Genomic DNA, 14929 nt, shown 5'->3' on the forward strand with positions numbered 1-14929 from the left:
AAAACCCAAAACACCCCTGGCTGCCATGTCATAGGGAGGGTGAGATGTGAGTGCCCAGTCAGCAGTGACTGAAAGCCAGTGCTGGTATCACAGTGTGCAGAGTTTTGTTACTTCAGCCATTATACCACATGGAGAAGAGAAATCTGCTGCTGACCTGCTGCTATGTGCAGCTGTAGATGACTGTCGGTGGGTTCTTGGTGGTGGCCCAGAAGCAGCCTGCCTGGCCGGAGTTTGCAGAGTAGCCGGGTGGAAAACACAAAAATGTGTATGAAGTTTGCACGTGATGATTTGCATGTGTGGAAGCAAACGTAGAAACAATGACTCACAAACAATGAAGTAGATCTCATCGTAGTGGGGAAGACACCTAATCCGCCTTGCCATAGCAAAAGAAAAAAAGCTAGTAATAATAATATAATGATAATAATAGTCTTATTTATACTCCGCACATCTGACTGGGTTTCTCCTGCCACTCTGGGCGAGTTTCAGCACAGAGAAAAATATAATAAAAAGTCAAACTAATTAATTTAATTAATAGTAACTGAATGGGTAGTTCCAAGGCCCCTTTCTGGTCCGCTTTTTTCTGGCAAGGACCCGGCAGCTTTTCAAAACAGAGGACTGTCCTCTACGCGCGGCTATCTTTCCCCATGAAGCATTCAGCTGCGGAGGAGGAAAGTCCTGCAACGTTTCGGTTTCGCTGCCCAAAATCCCCCTTACGGAGATTTGCCTGCCTGCCTGCCCTGTCCAGATGCGCCCCAAACCGCTTCGCGCCGCCACCCCCTTCCAAAACCGCAACAGCCCCTCCGAGGTGCTTCCTTCCGGAGTGCGCGTGCGCGCGGCGTCCTTCGCCCCACCCACCATCCCTACCTCCCACCAACGTGCCTCCTTTGGCTCCGCCCTCCTCGACCTCCGTCAATGGCGTCCTCCTGGCCACGCCCCCTCGCTCCCATAGCTACGAAAGGAGGCGGCGGCGGAGGCGGCAGCCATCTTGGCAGCGGCGGCGGCGGCGGCGGCGGCGGCGGGCCCGACGGGGCGATGAGCGGCTCGAAGCCCAGGGTGGCGTCGGGGGCCGGCGGGGCGCTGAGCCGCTTGCGAGGCCGGAGAGGCTCCGGAGACGCGTCGCCCGCGGTCGTGGCTCCTCTGAGGGCCGCCGTGTTGCCCCGCACCGAGGCGGAGCTGCTGGCGCTGGACGCGGTCCGGCCCGAGCACGTCCTGGGGCTCAGCCGCGTCACTGAGAGTGAGTAGCAGGGGCGCCCCCGAGGAGCAGCAGGAAGGAGGAGCCCCCCCGGGCGAACCCCGACATTGTGCCAAGCCCCCTCTCTCTGCGCCCCGGTATCGACTCCCCAGAGCCCCCGCCCCACCCCAGTTCGTGGATTCACTTAGGTGGGCACCCATGTATCTACCCTGCCCCCCCTCTCCGTAGGCCAGGGGAATTGGGAGGGGTGGTCCTCACGCTCCCCCCCCCAAATCTTCTCTTGCCTCTGAAGGTTGCCCCTTCTATGGACTCTTCTGGGCACCCCAACATCGATTATGCTTTTGCTCTGAATACAGTGATACCTCAGGTTACATACGCTTCAGGTTATAGACTTCCGCTAACCCAAAAATAGTGCTTCAGGTTAAGAACTTTGCTTCAGGATAAGAACAGAAATCGTTCTCCGGCAGCAGCAGCAGGCCCATTAGCTAAAGTGGTGCTTCAGGTTAAGAACAGTTTCAGGTCAAGAACGGACCTCCGGAACGAATTAAGTACTTAACCCGAGGTACCACTGTAGTCATGTTCTTTTTCCAATCAGGGCGCAGAAAATTGGGAGCGGCGGAGCACATTCTCCCTTTACACGCCCGCTAGCATTTTGCTCCGAAGAAACCTCCCTTTAATGGCCCCACCGGCTAGACCCATAAACGTGGGCCCCCAAGTGTCTGTTAGGTTTCCATTTCCTTCCTGTCCCTGAGCGCAGGAAATTTGTGGGAGACAGAGCATGCACCCTGCTTTCTTGTTTCACTCAAAAAAATCTATCCCCCTATTTGCAACTAAGAGAAACTCGGGATATGTATATTTAACTGCTCAGGGCTTTGTCTAGCCCCAGCTGTAAGGCTGACGCAAATAAAGATTCATTCATTCATTTAAAGAATTGATATGGATAAGTTCTCACTCCTGGGTGCCCCTGAAACTGGGAAACCCTGAGTACACCATCAGCTTTCTGTGTTGCTGCTGCCACCCACTTCATGTGCACAACCTCTCTAGTTACTTACCAACTAGCCAGTCCCTTTTTCTGTCAGAGTAACTCCACCAAAGACGCAAAAATCTGGGAGCCCCAAGGCACCCTAGCACCACCCTGCCGCATATTAGTATATCAGGTACTCTGAACAGCATTTCCATCCCCCCCCCCTTTGAATAGTCTCTTTACTCCCTCTTACTTAATACAGTACTTTCAATTAACAAGATGGTAATAGCTTCCCTATGCTTTTCTACTTGCAGAACTGTGAGCACACCTGAAAGTCATCACTGCAGTCATAATTCTTAATAACTTCTTTTCTTTCTGCCGTCAGTCCTTTCTGGCTTAGAATGACTTTCTCTCTGCAGTCTGCCTACAATCGTGGAAATACAGGGTTGCCCAGGCTTGTATTTAACAACTCATGTAATAACCATAGGGTGTTCCAGTATAACGCTAATCAATGTGTTCTGTCAGTGCAAGAATTTCCACTTGTGCGTCAGAACTTCCCTACTTCTCTCCTCTCCCCCCCCCCCAGCACAACCCCTAAATCTGTTCCTTCAGAGTAGATATGGTGAGAGCAGAGGGAGATGGAGAGGGAATTTGTGATGTAAACAGAAATCCTTGTACTGATGTAATGCATTCAATGGGTTCCACTCCATACCAGGAATTCCCTGCAGGCCAATGACCAGCCCATTCCTCCTCTGAGTCCTTTCTTTGATTGATTGATTGATTGATTGACTGACTGACTGATTGATTGATTGATTGATTGCATTTATACCCCACCTTTCCTTCAATCCTAGACGTACGTTAGTGAGTTATTGGCCAAAGGTGAGCTTCACGGCTGAGTGGGGATTTGAACCCCGGTCTCCCAGATCCTATTCCAACACCCTAACCACATCACCAGGGACCGCGGGTGGCGCTGTGGGTTAAACCACGGCGCCTAGGACTTGCTGATCAGAAGGTCGGCGGTTCGAATCCCCGCGGCGGGGTGAGCTCCCATTGTTCGGTCCCAGCTCCTGTCAACCTAGCAGTTCGAAAGCACCTCACAGTGCGAGTCGATAAATAGGGACCGCTCTCTGGTGGGGAGCGGGAAGGTAACGGCATTTCCGTGTGCTGCTCTGGTCCGCCAGAAGCGGCTTAGTCACGTTGGCCACGTGACCCGGAAGCTGTCTGCGGACAAGCGCCGGCTCCCGGCCTCTTGAGCGAGATGAGCACGCAACCGCAGAGTCGGTCACGACTGGACCTGATGGTCAGGGGTATCTTTACCTTTACCTAACCACAACACCACACACTGGCTCTCTGTGTCTAACATTTTTCTCCACAACCAGTATGATAAGACAGAGGGCTGGTGGAGAAGGGACATTGGAAGCTCCTCGGTCAGACAATTGGTCCATCTAACTCACTATTGTGCACACTGGCGGGTTGCTCTATCCTTCCTTCCTTCAATAAACCTGGGCAAGGAAAGGCAGTACAGTGGTACCTCGGGTTAAGTACTTAATACATTCTGGAGGTACGTTCCTAACCTGAAACTGTTCTTAACCTGAAGCACCACTTTAGCTAATGGGGCCTGCCATGCTGTCGGAGCACGATTTCTGTTCTCATCCTGAAGCAAAGTTCTTAATCCGAGGTACTATTTCTGGGTTAGCAGAATCTGTAACCTGAAGCGTATGTAACCCGAGGTACCACTGTACTAGCTTGTCAAGTGGCTAGAAGCCTGTGTTTTTGTGCATGCTTTATAGGAAGCTAGTACTTGGGGGGGTGGGCAGGGAGCAGGCTAGTAACATTTGTGGGCTTATTTGCAGTGTTGCCGCAATATCTACTCTCCTTTCTTTTATATACAGGCGGCAGCCATTTCGTGCAGGTGTTCCATTCCTGTCCCCCACACTCGTCGAAGGAGCACATTTAAGTGTGCTCCGATCCTGTTCTGCCTTCTTGCGGGTCCAAAAGGACCTGTGTGTCAGCGATCACACGTCACTTGGACTCACCTAAAATGGTGACCGCCTGTATATAAAAATGAGGTCCTTGGGTTTATGTATGCATGAAGCTTTATTTCTAGCAGGATGGACCCATCAGATTGGCAGTAGACCTCCAAGGCTTTGGGCTGCAATGGCTCTTCCCAGCCCTGAAGTCCAAGATCCCTTTACCTGTCTTGTCTTTCCCAAATGGTAATCCCCCACATGGGACTTCTCAGGTTTCCTTTTCCTTTGTCTCCTAGACTATCTCTGCCGACCAGAGGACAACTTTTACAATATTGATTTCACCAAATTCAAGATCAGGGACCTGGAGACAGGGACGGTGCTATTTGAAATTGCCAAACCTTCAGCTTTAGGTAAGTGGGCCCTGAAGAAGAAAAAATAGAGAAAGTGAGAGCTTGTACATAAAGCCTAAGGTTCAGTCTCTGTCTAGAAATTGCTGGGATTTCAGAATCTAAATAGTTTCTTCTAAAGATTTGAATGATTTCTGCAATTCCGCCTCTTTTTCTCCTTCCCTCCCCCCTTCTGACATTAAAGTTCCCAACAAATATTTTAAAGAAGTTTGCAAATTTTCCATAGGGATTAGGAAGGCAACTCAATAACTTTTATATAAACTACTTTGCATGATATATTGCTCACCACTAATATAGACAAGCTGGTGGGAGTTGTAGTGCAAAGCATCTGGCAGACAGAAGTTTGGGGAAAGGCTTCATTACATTTTCTCTTGCATGCAGTATACAGCACAATAGGGCCCTGATACTGTTGTATCTAAACACCACCAGCTTTGCCCACCCTGCAGTTCAGCCCAGCTGAACTAACACTGTCTGTAACATGAATCAAGTCACCATCTTAGCACATCGCCAGCAGAGAGCTGCTTATCGCTATCATTGTTGTTATTATTAATTTCATTTATAGACCATCTCACGTCCATGGCCTCAGAGTGGTTTAAAATACATGAAGAATACTAAAATGCAAACAATTTCTGTTACAATCAATAACGCACAAAACATTAACACCAGTAGTGACCGTAGAGCAGTAAAAACAAACAAAGACACCACAGGGTGATTGATTCAGCATGCAAAATGTCACCAACCTGGGTAAATTAAACCTGTTCAACTGATGTTGGGGGCTCTGTGTCAAAAGTGCTTGGTGCAGTTCTGGGAGTAGCAAGGTGCTGCCAGAAAGAAGGCTCAAATATAATAATAATAATAATAATAATAATAATAATAATAGTAATAATAGTAATAATAATAATAATATAATAAATTTTATTTATATCCCGCCCTCCCCAGCCGAAGCTGGGCTCAGGGCGGCTAACAACAATCAAAATAATCCGACATTCTAAAAACATTCATTATAAAATTAAATCAAATTAAGATCAAATTAATGGCAACCATCAAGCAAAATTCTGTGCAGATTGCCGATTGCCAGAGGAGGGGGTCAGGCTGCGCCCTGACCAAAGGCCTGGTGGAACAGCTCTGTCTTGCAGGCCCTGCGGAAGGATGTCAGGTCCTGCAGGGTGGCAGGCCATGGTGGCCTGATGGGAGAATCTGCCCCCTTCCTGACAGGTGTGGCTGAGGGAGTGCCAGCAAAAGGTGTGCATGATATCTCATGGGTGACTTGCTTCTTAAATGTCGCTTCTTGCAGAGCAAGAGGACGATGACGGTGACGCCGGGGAGGTGGACACCAGCGCAGGGCGCTTTGTCCGCTATCAGTTCACACCTGCCTTCCTGCGCCTCCGGACAGTTGGCGCAACGTGAGTAGGAGCTTGTGGAGTGATGGGGGAAAGGGGGCTACCCTGCTAACCCTGTGAGTGCAATCAAATGATTCTGAGATTGTATAAAGCAGGTTCATCAGCTCACAAAGAATGTATATTGGAAAAGTGGCTGTGCCTGGGGCTCGGTATAATCTGTGATTCACAATAAAAAAAATAGTTTAAAAAAGGAATGGGTTGTATCCAGCTAAGTCCTACTCAGGGTAGGCCCATTAAAGGACCTACATTAAGTCTGGTTCATTAACTTCATTGGGTCTATATGGAGGAGAACCAACGCTGGGTACAACCCAATATATCTGCAACACTAGAAGTGGCATTGTGCAAATTGTAAAAATTCACAACATGCTTGATTTCACTTCCTTGTCACAACCCAGCCATCTTCATTATTTTGCATAATTTATTTGGCTAGTTGTGGATAGGAGCAAGGAGCCCTAGGCTTGTTTGCTGCAAATAGTTGTCAGTTGCTGAGATGTCATTGAGCGCTGCCTCATTTTTCAAACATACCTTCACAATCATAGGCACTAGGAACTTTTGATTCTATTATTCTGTTTAGGAAATGAAAGCTGTTATCTTTAGGAACAAGTGCTTGTGGGCAGCCCATGTTTTGCTCCTGCAGGTTAGTTACAGCAGTGTTTCCCAACCACTGTTCCGCGGCACACTAGTGTGCCGCGAGATGTTGCCTGGTGTGCCGCGGGAAAAATTAAAAAATTGAAAGATTTTTTTTTTTTTAAAGTCAAATTTTCGATTGGGGCGCCGTCACTAGATGACCCCTGGGGTTCCCTCCCTCCCGCTCTGTGCCTCCCTCCTCCTCCGCGGAGGCCCTTCCTGGCTCTCGGCCAAGGCTTGGCAGCTGCCACTCACTCACTCACTCGCTCGCCCACCCGTCCCTCCATCCCTGCACCCGGCCTCTCCCCCTCCATCCCCGGCGCGGGGGCTGCCGGGATCCGTAGTCCCCTCGCCCTTGGGCTCCGCGCCCGCGCGGGGTGCGCAAACTACGTTTCCTGGCGGGCCGGGCGTTTTGTTTGAAGCGCTCTTCTCCCGGCCATGGAATGAGCGCAGTGGCGGCGGCCGGGCAGGCAGGGGCTCTTCCGCGCAGACCCCGCGCAGCCTGCCTGCGCCCCCCCGGAGATCGGGCGGCAGGATGGAGCCCGGGGATCCCCGCGGAGGCGGAGCGGCGGAGGCGGAGGCTGCCCCCCAGGTAGGGCTGCGTCGGGGGTTTTTTATTTTTGCAATGCTGCATCCGCGCCGGAGGGGACGCATCGGACCGCGGGGAGACCCCTTGGCGGGCGTGCAAGGCAATGCATGCGTGCAGGCGTTGCATGGAGTGCAGTGCAATGCAATGGCAACGCGGCGCCCTGCATGCAACTTCCACCGGCGCTCCGGACTTGGCAGGTGAGGGGGGTCCCCAGTGGGCGGCAGTGAGAGCCGGGAGGGTGAAGGGGAGCCGGGGGGGAGCAGCGCTGCTCCCCGAGCCGAGCCCGGGGGAAAACTTCGCCGTCGTTGCGCCGGGTGTTGGAAGCGGAGGCTGGCGGGGGCCCCTCACCTGCAAAACCTGGTCGCCTCTCATATATTTCGTGCATTGCATTCATCGCCCGCTTTCTCCTCCAAGGAGCTCCCGGGGGCGCGCGTGGTTCTCCCCGTGTTATCCTCGCAACAACAGCCCTGCGAGGTGGGTCAGGCGAGTGGCCCAAGGGAGCACCCAGGGATTGTCCTGGCCAGGTGGGGTGATTTGAACCCTGCTCTCTGCCCGGTCTTCGTCCTCATTTAGCCCCCACATGTGCATGACTGTGCATGACTGAGGTTTTCCCCCCTCGTCTTGGCTATGGTGTGAGTCTGTGCTGTTAATTAATGGGGTTCTGCCTTCGGAGAAGATGAGCCAGCCCTCAAGGAGGTGATTATGTAATTTGCTAGCAAATCATGTCCGTCCCGGCGTGACGCTGCGCGCTGACGTCACGGGGCTGTAATGGTGGTGTGCCTCGAGATTTTTTTCATGAAACAAGTGTGCCTTTGCCCAAAAAAGGTTGGGAAACACTGAGTTACAGCTCTGTCTGTGCCCATCACAGGCAGCATTGCCTCCAGGGCTGGGTCCTTGCAGAAACCGAGTTTTGGCTTCTAGTCAGGAGACCATCTTGACCACCTAACTGGTTGTTCTTCTCTTTCCCTCCTGTCTCTGCAGCGTGGAGTTCACAGTAGGAGACAAGCCTGTGTCGAATTTCCGTATGATCGAGAGGCATTACTTCAGAGACCGCCTTCTCAAGAATTTTGACTTTGATTTTGGCTTCTGCATCCCCAGCAGCAGGAACACTTGTGAGCACATCTACGAGTTCCCACAACTTTCAGAGGACCTCAGTAAGTATCTCTTGTGTGACCCAGAGCTGGCTCAAGACCAGCCTGGTCTCCTCCAAGTCATTTTGGACCATAAATCCCATCTGCCCCAGCCACTGCAGGCTGCAGAGTGGGGTTGATGGGAGTTGTAGTCCAAAATTGGAGGGCATGACGTTGAAGAGGATACAGTAGACTTTGCTTCAGTATCAGCTACCAAACGTCATGCATTGCTTTAAACCTTTCAAACTGAGTTGTACTCAGAAGCCGGTTGGTAGCCAATGGAGTTCTTGTAGCACCAGCAATAGCTGTTCAGTGGTCACTCGTGGTTAGTAACCCATCCGCTGTATTCTGCACTAACTTTGCACAGTCTTCAACCTGACCTAACCTCTTCCTGCTAGCTGCTTAAGCTGTTTTTCACAAGGAAGAAGATAGGGCCAAACAGAACTTCACACAGAAATCTTAAGTGTGAACTTGATATATTTCAAATACCATGCCTTTTAGAATTGTGGCCACCGCAGCCTAAAAAGAGAGAGAAAAGTGGGGAGTATTGCTGCTAATTTCAGTTTGAGTAAGCACAGCTCACTCTCTTCAAAAGATTCCTCATTCAGGGGAAGAATGTGGTTACGCAGAAGCACTGAATTGGTTGACTTCTCTGTTCCATTACAAGCTCTGGGTGTTAAAAATATGTTTTAGAAGGTCATAGCAACCTAGTATTGTTGAGTTGGAAGGGATTCTGAGGAACATCTAGTCCAACCCCCTGCAATACAGGAATATGCAGCTGCCCCGTACAATGATCAAACCTGCAACCTTCCAACTGAGCTATTTAAAATTCTTTTTTTGGAAATTTTAATTGGATTCTTATTGATGTGTTTGCCACCTTGGGCTCCTTAGAGGTGGGTGCAGGATATAAAGTCAATAAATAAATGTTTGCTTTCCATTCACTGGCTGCACTTATGTAGTTCAGTTGCTCTTGCACGTAAAATAAGCGACCTCATGTAGCACGTCTCAATTTTTTAGTAAGTGGTCAGCAGGGGAGTTGTTACATATAGAGATCTCCTTACGTGCTATGTTCTATGGCTGAGGCTAACTGACCTATCTCTGTCTCTCTTCCTCTTTCTCTCCCTCCCTCCCTCTCTTTCGCCCCACGCAGTCCGTCTGATGGTCGAGAACCCCTACGAGACCCGCTCAGACAGCTTCTACTTTGTGGACAACAAGCTGATTATGCACAATAAGGCTGACTATGCCTACAACGGAGGGCAGTAGCCGCCGCCGCTGCATCCCCCTCCCCCCTCCATTGGACTTTGCACTACCGCCAGCCATCCTGGTCACATTGGAGGAGAGCAGGGAAGCTGCCCTGGACTCCGAGGCCTTTTGCGGAAAGCTCTGTGAGGCTCAAGATGTGATGTTGAAGGGGCTGAGGTGGCAACTGGTGACAGTAAAGGAGCTCCCCTGGCAAACCCGAACCCTTTCCAGCCTTGTTCCTTTCTGGTCCTCTGCTCGGTCCCCAGTGGCACCTGGGTCAGGTTACAGGTTGGACTGTCTGTTAAATGTTAAACTGATGTAGCAGTTCTTGTAGTTTGGCGCACTTAGCCTGTATTTCTTGTATGTTCTTCCCCTTTCCGGTGGGCAAAGGGTCCTCCGACACAAAGCTGTTTCCTCTTCCAGGTAGCCCATGAAACGTATATAGCTGGTTTCCCCCCTTTGGAGGAGTGTGGCAGGGCTGGTGAATCACTTTGGCAAAATTGGTGACCCAGCCTGTATGATTGACTGTAAGGGCCCACCATTCACAACCAACCAAAAAACAAAACAAAAAGGAGGAGAGGTGTTGGTTTTTTTTTTAAGGGATGCTCCAGATTGTGGCTTCGTTCTGTGGTCTTGAATGTTCCTTAAACGCTGTTGGGTACCGGTTGGCAAAAAAAGGCCTGCGTCCCACTGTGAGTCTTTGTGAGGTCTTTTGAGGCCTTTTCTGCCAACCAGCTTAGGGGGAGGGAGACTGAGATGAGCATTTCAGCCTGAACACTCCACACACTTCTCCATCCTGCCTTCAGCCTAGGTTCCGTTCTGCATCTCAGTTTTGCTCTTTTCCTTGAAAGGAGTGCAAAAAAGGAGGTGGGCAAAGGTGGGCAAAAGCCAGGAATTGCCTGGTGGAGCCTGTCCAAGCAGCAGGGCAGATTTTCCCAGGAGAAATCTTCTGTTTGTGTCTCAAAACGTATTAGTGTAAGAAATGGTGGTGTTAACCAGCTTGTATTGCCTGCCTTGGTTTGTGCCGCCGTTGAAGTGGGCTCCATAGGCTCCCCAGTGCAATGAGATGTGACGGAATCAGCGTGGCTGTGAAAATAAGGGACTTTTCCCTCTTGAAATCTGCAGCTCTGAGCTTTTACTGGCTCCATTTAAATGTGTAGGAAACCAGCCAGCTTTTGCTGCTGAGATGCCGCTATGCCTGTTGGTTAGGTGAGGAGGGAGTACTGGATGAGGGCCTGGGGAGGAGGGTGTGTATCAGCCAGGGAAGCGGGAATCTTGCCCTGAGACGGCTGTCGGCAACTACAAAGCAGTATTTTTGTTGCTGTCGGACTCCACTCCCAGGCCTTTCTCTCGCTTCAAAGTTAAGCTGGTGTTCAAAGGCCTTGCAGTCAGGGGCCGGTTCTGTGTCAGATGCTAATTCAGCCTGCACGGGAGAAAGCCTTCCAGGCTCTTGAGACTAGCCCTTTTTGGAGGGGGGTGGAGGCACACGCACATTACCCTGAAACAAACCCTTTTAGAGAGGGGAGGAGGATAGTTACAGATTAGAGCGTTTGTAGGAGGCGAAACGCAAGAGGAAAATGGCTTGGACTCTTTAGCTGTAAGGTAGGATGTTCTTAACCACTCCCAAAATATTGGGGATGTAATAAAGGTGAAAAGGCCAGAGCTTTTTGTCCCTGTGTAGCCAAGTTTGTGGGTTAACAGAAAAGAAAACCCTCTGTATTTTTGTTCTTGTTTTCTTCCTAACCTGTGATGTTCCAGCTCCTGCACTGTGTGGCCCAGTTGTCTCTACCGATTGATGATGGTAGTCAGTTCTGCTGCAGTCCGCTTGATGCTTTCCACAGAAAGGTGCCTTTTCTCCCCATGTCCAAGGCCACATTCCCAGAGGAACAGTTGAGGGAAACACTTCCTCATTCCACAGGAGGAGGTGGTGGTGATATGGGGTTCCAGAGTCAATGTGATTAAAAACACCAGGTGCCTTTTAAACATCATTCTTACTGTTGCTCAGGCTCCTTCCGAGGACGTCCCGCCTTTGCTTTCTTACGAATTTATCCCAGGAGCAGTTGGGAAGGATGGGCAGCAATCTGAGCCAAGAGCAGGTACCGTACTTTGCAATAAACTCCCAGCTGCTGGCCCCCTTCTCTGGGCTCCAGATTCTTCTCTTCTCCTCCTTCTCACTTCTTCTTTCTCAAAAACTGAAACTCTCTGCCTCCCCACATTCCTTCCGAGTGTTAATACTCTGTGTGTCCTTTGCAAGCTCCCATCTCTTCAAGGAGAATTGCGAAAACAGTAATGGGGCGAGGGGCTTGCTTGTTAAATTCTGCCTGTTGCTGCTTCTGCCTTGTGGGACCAAATATGTGAAATGGGGAAGGAAGTGTGGGGCAGCGAGAGACAGGTATCCTGATGCCCCAGAGGACGTGGCCAAATGTGTGGATTTGAGCTCTCTGGAACACTTTGCACCAAGAGAGAGAGGGGGGCGGCTCTTTGAATTACCCCACCTGATAGAAGATGAACCTGGCCTCGTCCAGCCGGCACTTTTATCTGTCACTCATGTGGCTGCTGCCCCTTGGGACCACATGCTGCATTCCTGTGTGGAAGCCTGTCTCTCCCTCCCCCACCCCCTGAGCCATCTTCCTTTCGCACTAACACTGCATCCGTGGGTTGCATATGGAAGAGGAGGGGAAGGGTCTGCTTCTGCCATGTTGACCATAGTGTTAGTGCAGGGTGTGGGGGGCTAGATACAAGAACAGCGTTTATCCAAAGACAGGGGCACCTAAATTTATAACTGGAATAGATGGGCCATCTCCCTACTTGCCATTGGAAGGCGTCAACGATTCGTTCTTCCTCCCCAGCCATAACCTGGGGGACGGGGGCTTTCTCGTGGCCTCTGCTAAGTTTGGCAGGCCATCTCCCTGGCTTGATTTCAAGCCCTTGTCTTCCTCTTTGCATGTCCTCGTCCCTCTGGAGAATTGTTAATGAAACTGAGCCCTTCCCTGTTGAATAAACCACACAGGACACTTGAAAGCAAGAAGTGTCTATGAGGAAGGGAAACTGGAAATACATTGACTTCTGTATTGTATGCAGATTGATACTGATGACAGGTTTGCCATGAAAAGTATCTGCCTTAAAAGCATTAATCTGTAAGGTTCACTGTTGCCCTCCAATGGTGTTGACAGCGGCTGCTTCCATCATATACTCTGTGGCTGTGCAGGCACTGAAGTCCTTGCATTGCATTGTCCGCTTGCCCCACCCTAACTAATGGAGAGACCTGGTCATAACAGGGCTGCTCTGTTACATTTCCCATTTGGTGAAGCACCAGCAAACATGCTTGGACCTCCTATGTATTATTATTTTTTAATTAATGGGGATTTTTATAAGGCCATCAGACCCAGGCAAGGGGATAGTTTATTTCTCAGTCCCACTGATTTTTCAGAGATGTTCCTGGGATGACTGGAAAAAGAAAACTTTTCTGGTATCCTGCGATCGGTTTACCAGCAGGGAGAAGAACATTTGCAGGACTGTGACAAAATGCATCTTTCTCCAGTTTGTCTCTGAATTGGCCATTGGAAAGATTTCCCCTGCAAGATTTGTTTTTAAAATAGGGTTTTCTATTCCATTGTGGTCCTTGCCTGACAATAATAAACCCATTTTTGGTCTGTCTGTGTGCATCTGTGACCGTTTGGAGAGTGGCAGGTTGTTCCTTTTAATCTTGTGAATTCCAGAAAAGAGATCACGGACGTTATATTTTTCTGTCAAGGTATTTTTCCATAGAGGATGACAGGAGTGTCCCAAGAAGTCTGTGTGACCATTACGATCACCACATTGAACCGTCGCCATGCTGTTGTCATCTTGTGTGTCTCCTAAACCTACAGTATACTAGCTGACTCGTTTGTATAAAATGTTACTTTGTTGAAAGCAATAGTAATTAAAAACAAAAAAGCAAAAAAAACCATCAACACACAGCTGCTGTTGTCTTATTTGTTGCGTGACCTTAGTGCTGGGAGCTGGGTGGGTGGTGACCAGGCAGGTCTTGCGTATTGTGGACCTGGAAAACTGAGAACCCTGAAAATACAAGTGGGTAATAAAAAGGTCCAGATCACCTTAGAATAGGTGCTAGCTGTTGAAAAGAGGCTAGGTAGGAGATAGGGGCTCATCAGTGTCCTTTAATTCCTGGTTGAGGTTATGGTGGGGGCTGTTTCTGGACTAGAATAGGAGCAGCATTTCAGAGGCCCTCTTGGTTCCAGCATCCAAATATAACGTGGCTTTGTCACTGCTCCAACAACATGAGTTTGCATGATTTCATGGGAATACCTTTTAAGAGGACATAAAAACTGCATTGGTTGAAGCTCCATCTGGCCCAGGGGGCTCTTCCTGACACAAGATCAGCCAGTTGGCTTTGGGAAATGACCAGGTAGAGCATGTAGCAATAGAATCATAGAGTTAGAAGGGTCTTCTAGTTAAACCCCCTGCAATTGAGCCCGAGGTGGGCTCAAACCTCCAACCTTCTGGTTAGTTGCCAGGCGCATAGCACCACAGGAGAAGCCATTACTTGTTTATCCCCTGCATCTGTCAGTAAGATTTATCACGGATTGTGTGATCTTCATGATGTGCTCTGGAATGTCAAGATTCATATTCCCCCGTCTGTGGAATGCTCTCCCCAGAGAGGCTCCTCTGGCATATTCGATACATACCTTTTCGCACCAGGTGAACCTTGCATACACGTGCTTGGGTTTGTTAGTATTTTGCTTCTTTGCAGTAAATTTTAATACTTTACATTCTTAATAAACGCCTATTAGCACTTTCCAAGAATAAAATCCTCAAATGTGAGGTTGCACAAAATGTAACATTTGAAATAGGTAAAGGTAAAGGGACCCCTGACCAGGGGGCCGACTCTAGGGTTGCGGCACTCATCTCGCTTTATTGGCCGAGGGAGCCGGCGTACAGCTTCCGGGTCATGTGGCCAGCATGACTAAGCTGCTTCTGGTGAACCAGAGCAGCGCATGGAAATGCCGTTTACCTTCCCACTGGAGTGGTACCTATTTATCTACTTGCACTTTGACGTGCTTTCGAACTGCTAGGTGGGCAGGAGAAGGGACCGAGCAACGGGAGCTCACCCCGTCACGGGGATTCGAACCGCCGACCTTCTGATCGGCAAGTCCTAGGCTCTGTGGTTTAACCCACAGCACCACCCGCGTCCAACATTTGAAATAACCTCAAATAAAACGCATCTCATTTCATAAAAGTTATACACCACTTGATAGTAAAAACAACTCAAAAGTGGTTTACGAAAAAGAAACGTAAGAATTATCAATAATTTAAAGACTTGAAAAGGTAAAAAAAAATTAGAAACTTGCATCTACTTTATGGTTATTAAACATGATTAAAACCAGCATGACAGGCCCAGACCCTTC

The 14929-nt window shown here is 49.5% G+C and overlaps 1 protein-coding gene across 1 annotated transcript; it reads left to right on the forward strand.

The window, feature by feature from the left end:
- Window positions 1-897: 897 nt before the first annotated feature.
- UNC119B (unc-119 lipid binding chaperone B) lies at window positions 898-13470 on the forward strand. Its single transcript, XM_028709410.2, has 5 exons — window positions 898-1234; window positions 4423-4536; window positions 5828-5936; window positions 8131-8303; window positions 9430-13470. Exons 1-5 carry the CDS (start codon window positions 913-915, stop codon window positions 9540-9542), a joined length of 831 nt encoding a protein of 276 aa, XP_028565243.2. The 5' UTR covers window positions 898-912; the 3' UTR covers window positions 9543-13470.
- Window positions 13471-14929: the final 1459 nt, after the last annotated feature.

This window comes from Podarcis muralis, chromosome 16 (assembly GCF_964188315.1).
Source record: "Podarcis muralis chromosome 16, rPodMur119.hap1.1, whole genome shotgun sequence".
NCBI classification, from domain to species: Eukaryota; Metazoa; Chordata; class Lepidosauria; order Squamata; family Lacertidae; genus Podarcis; species Podarcis muralis.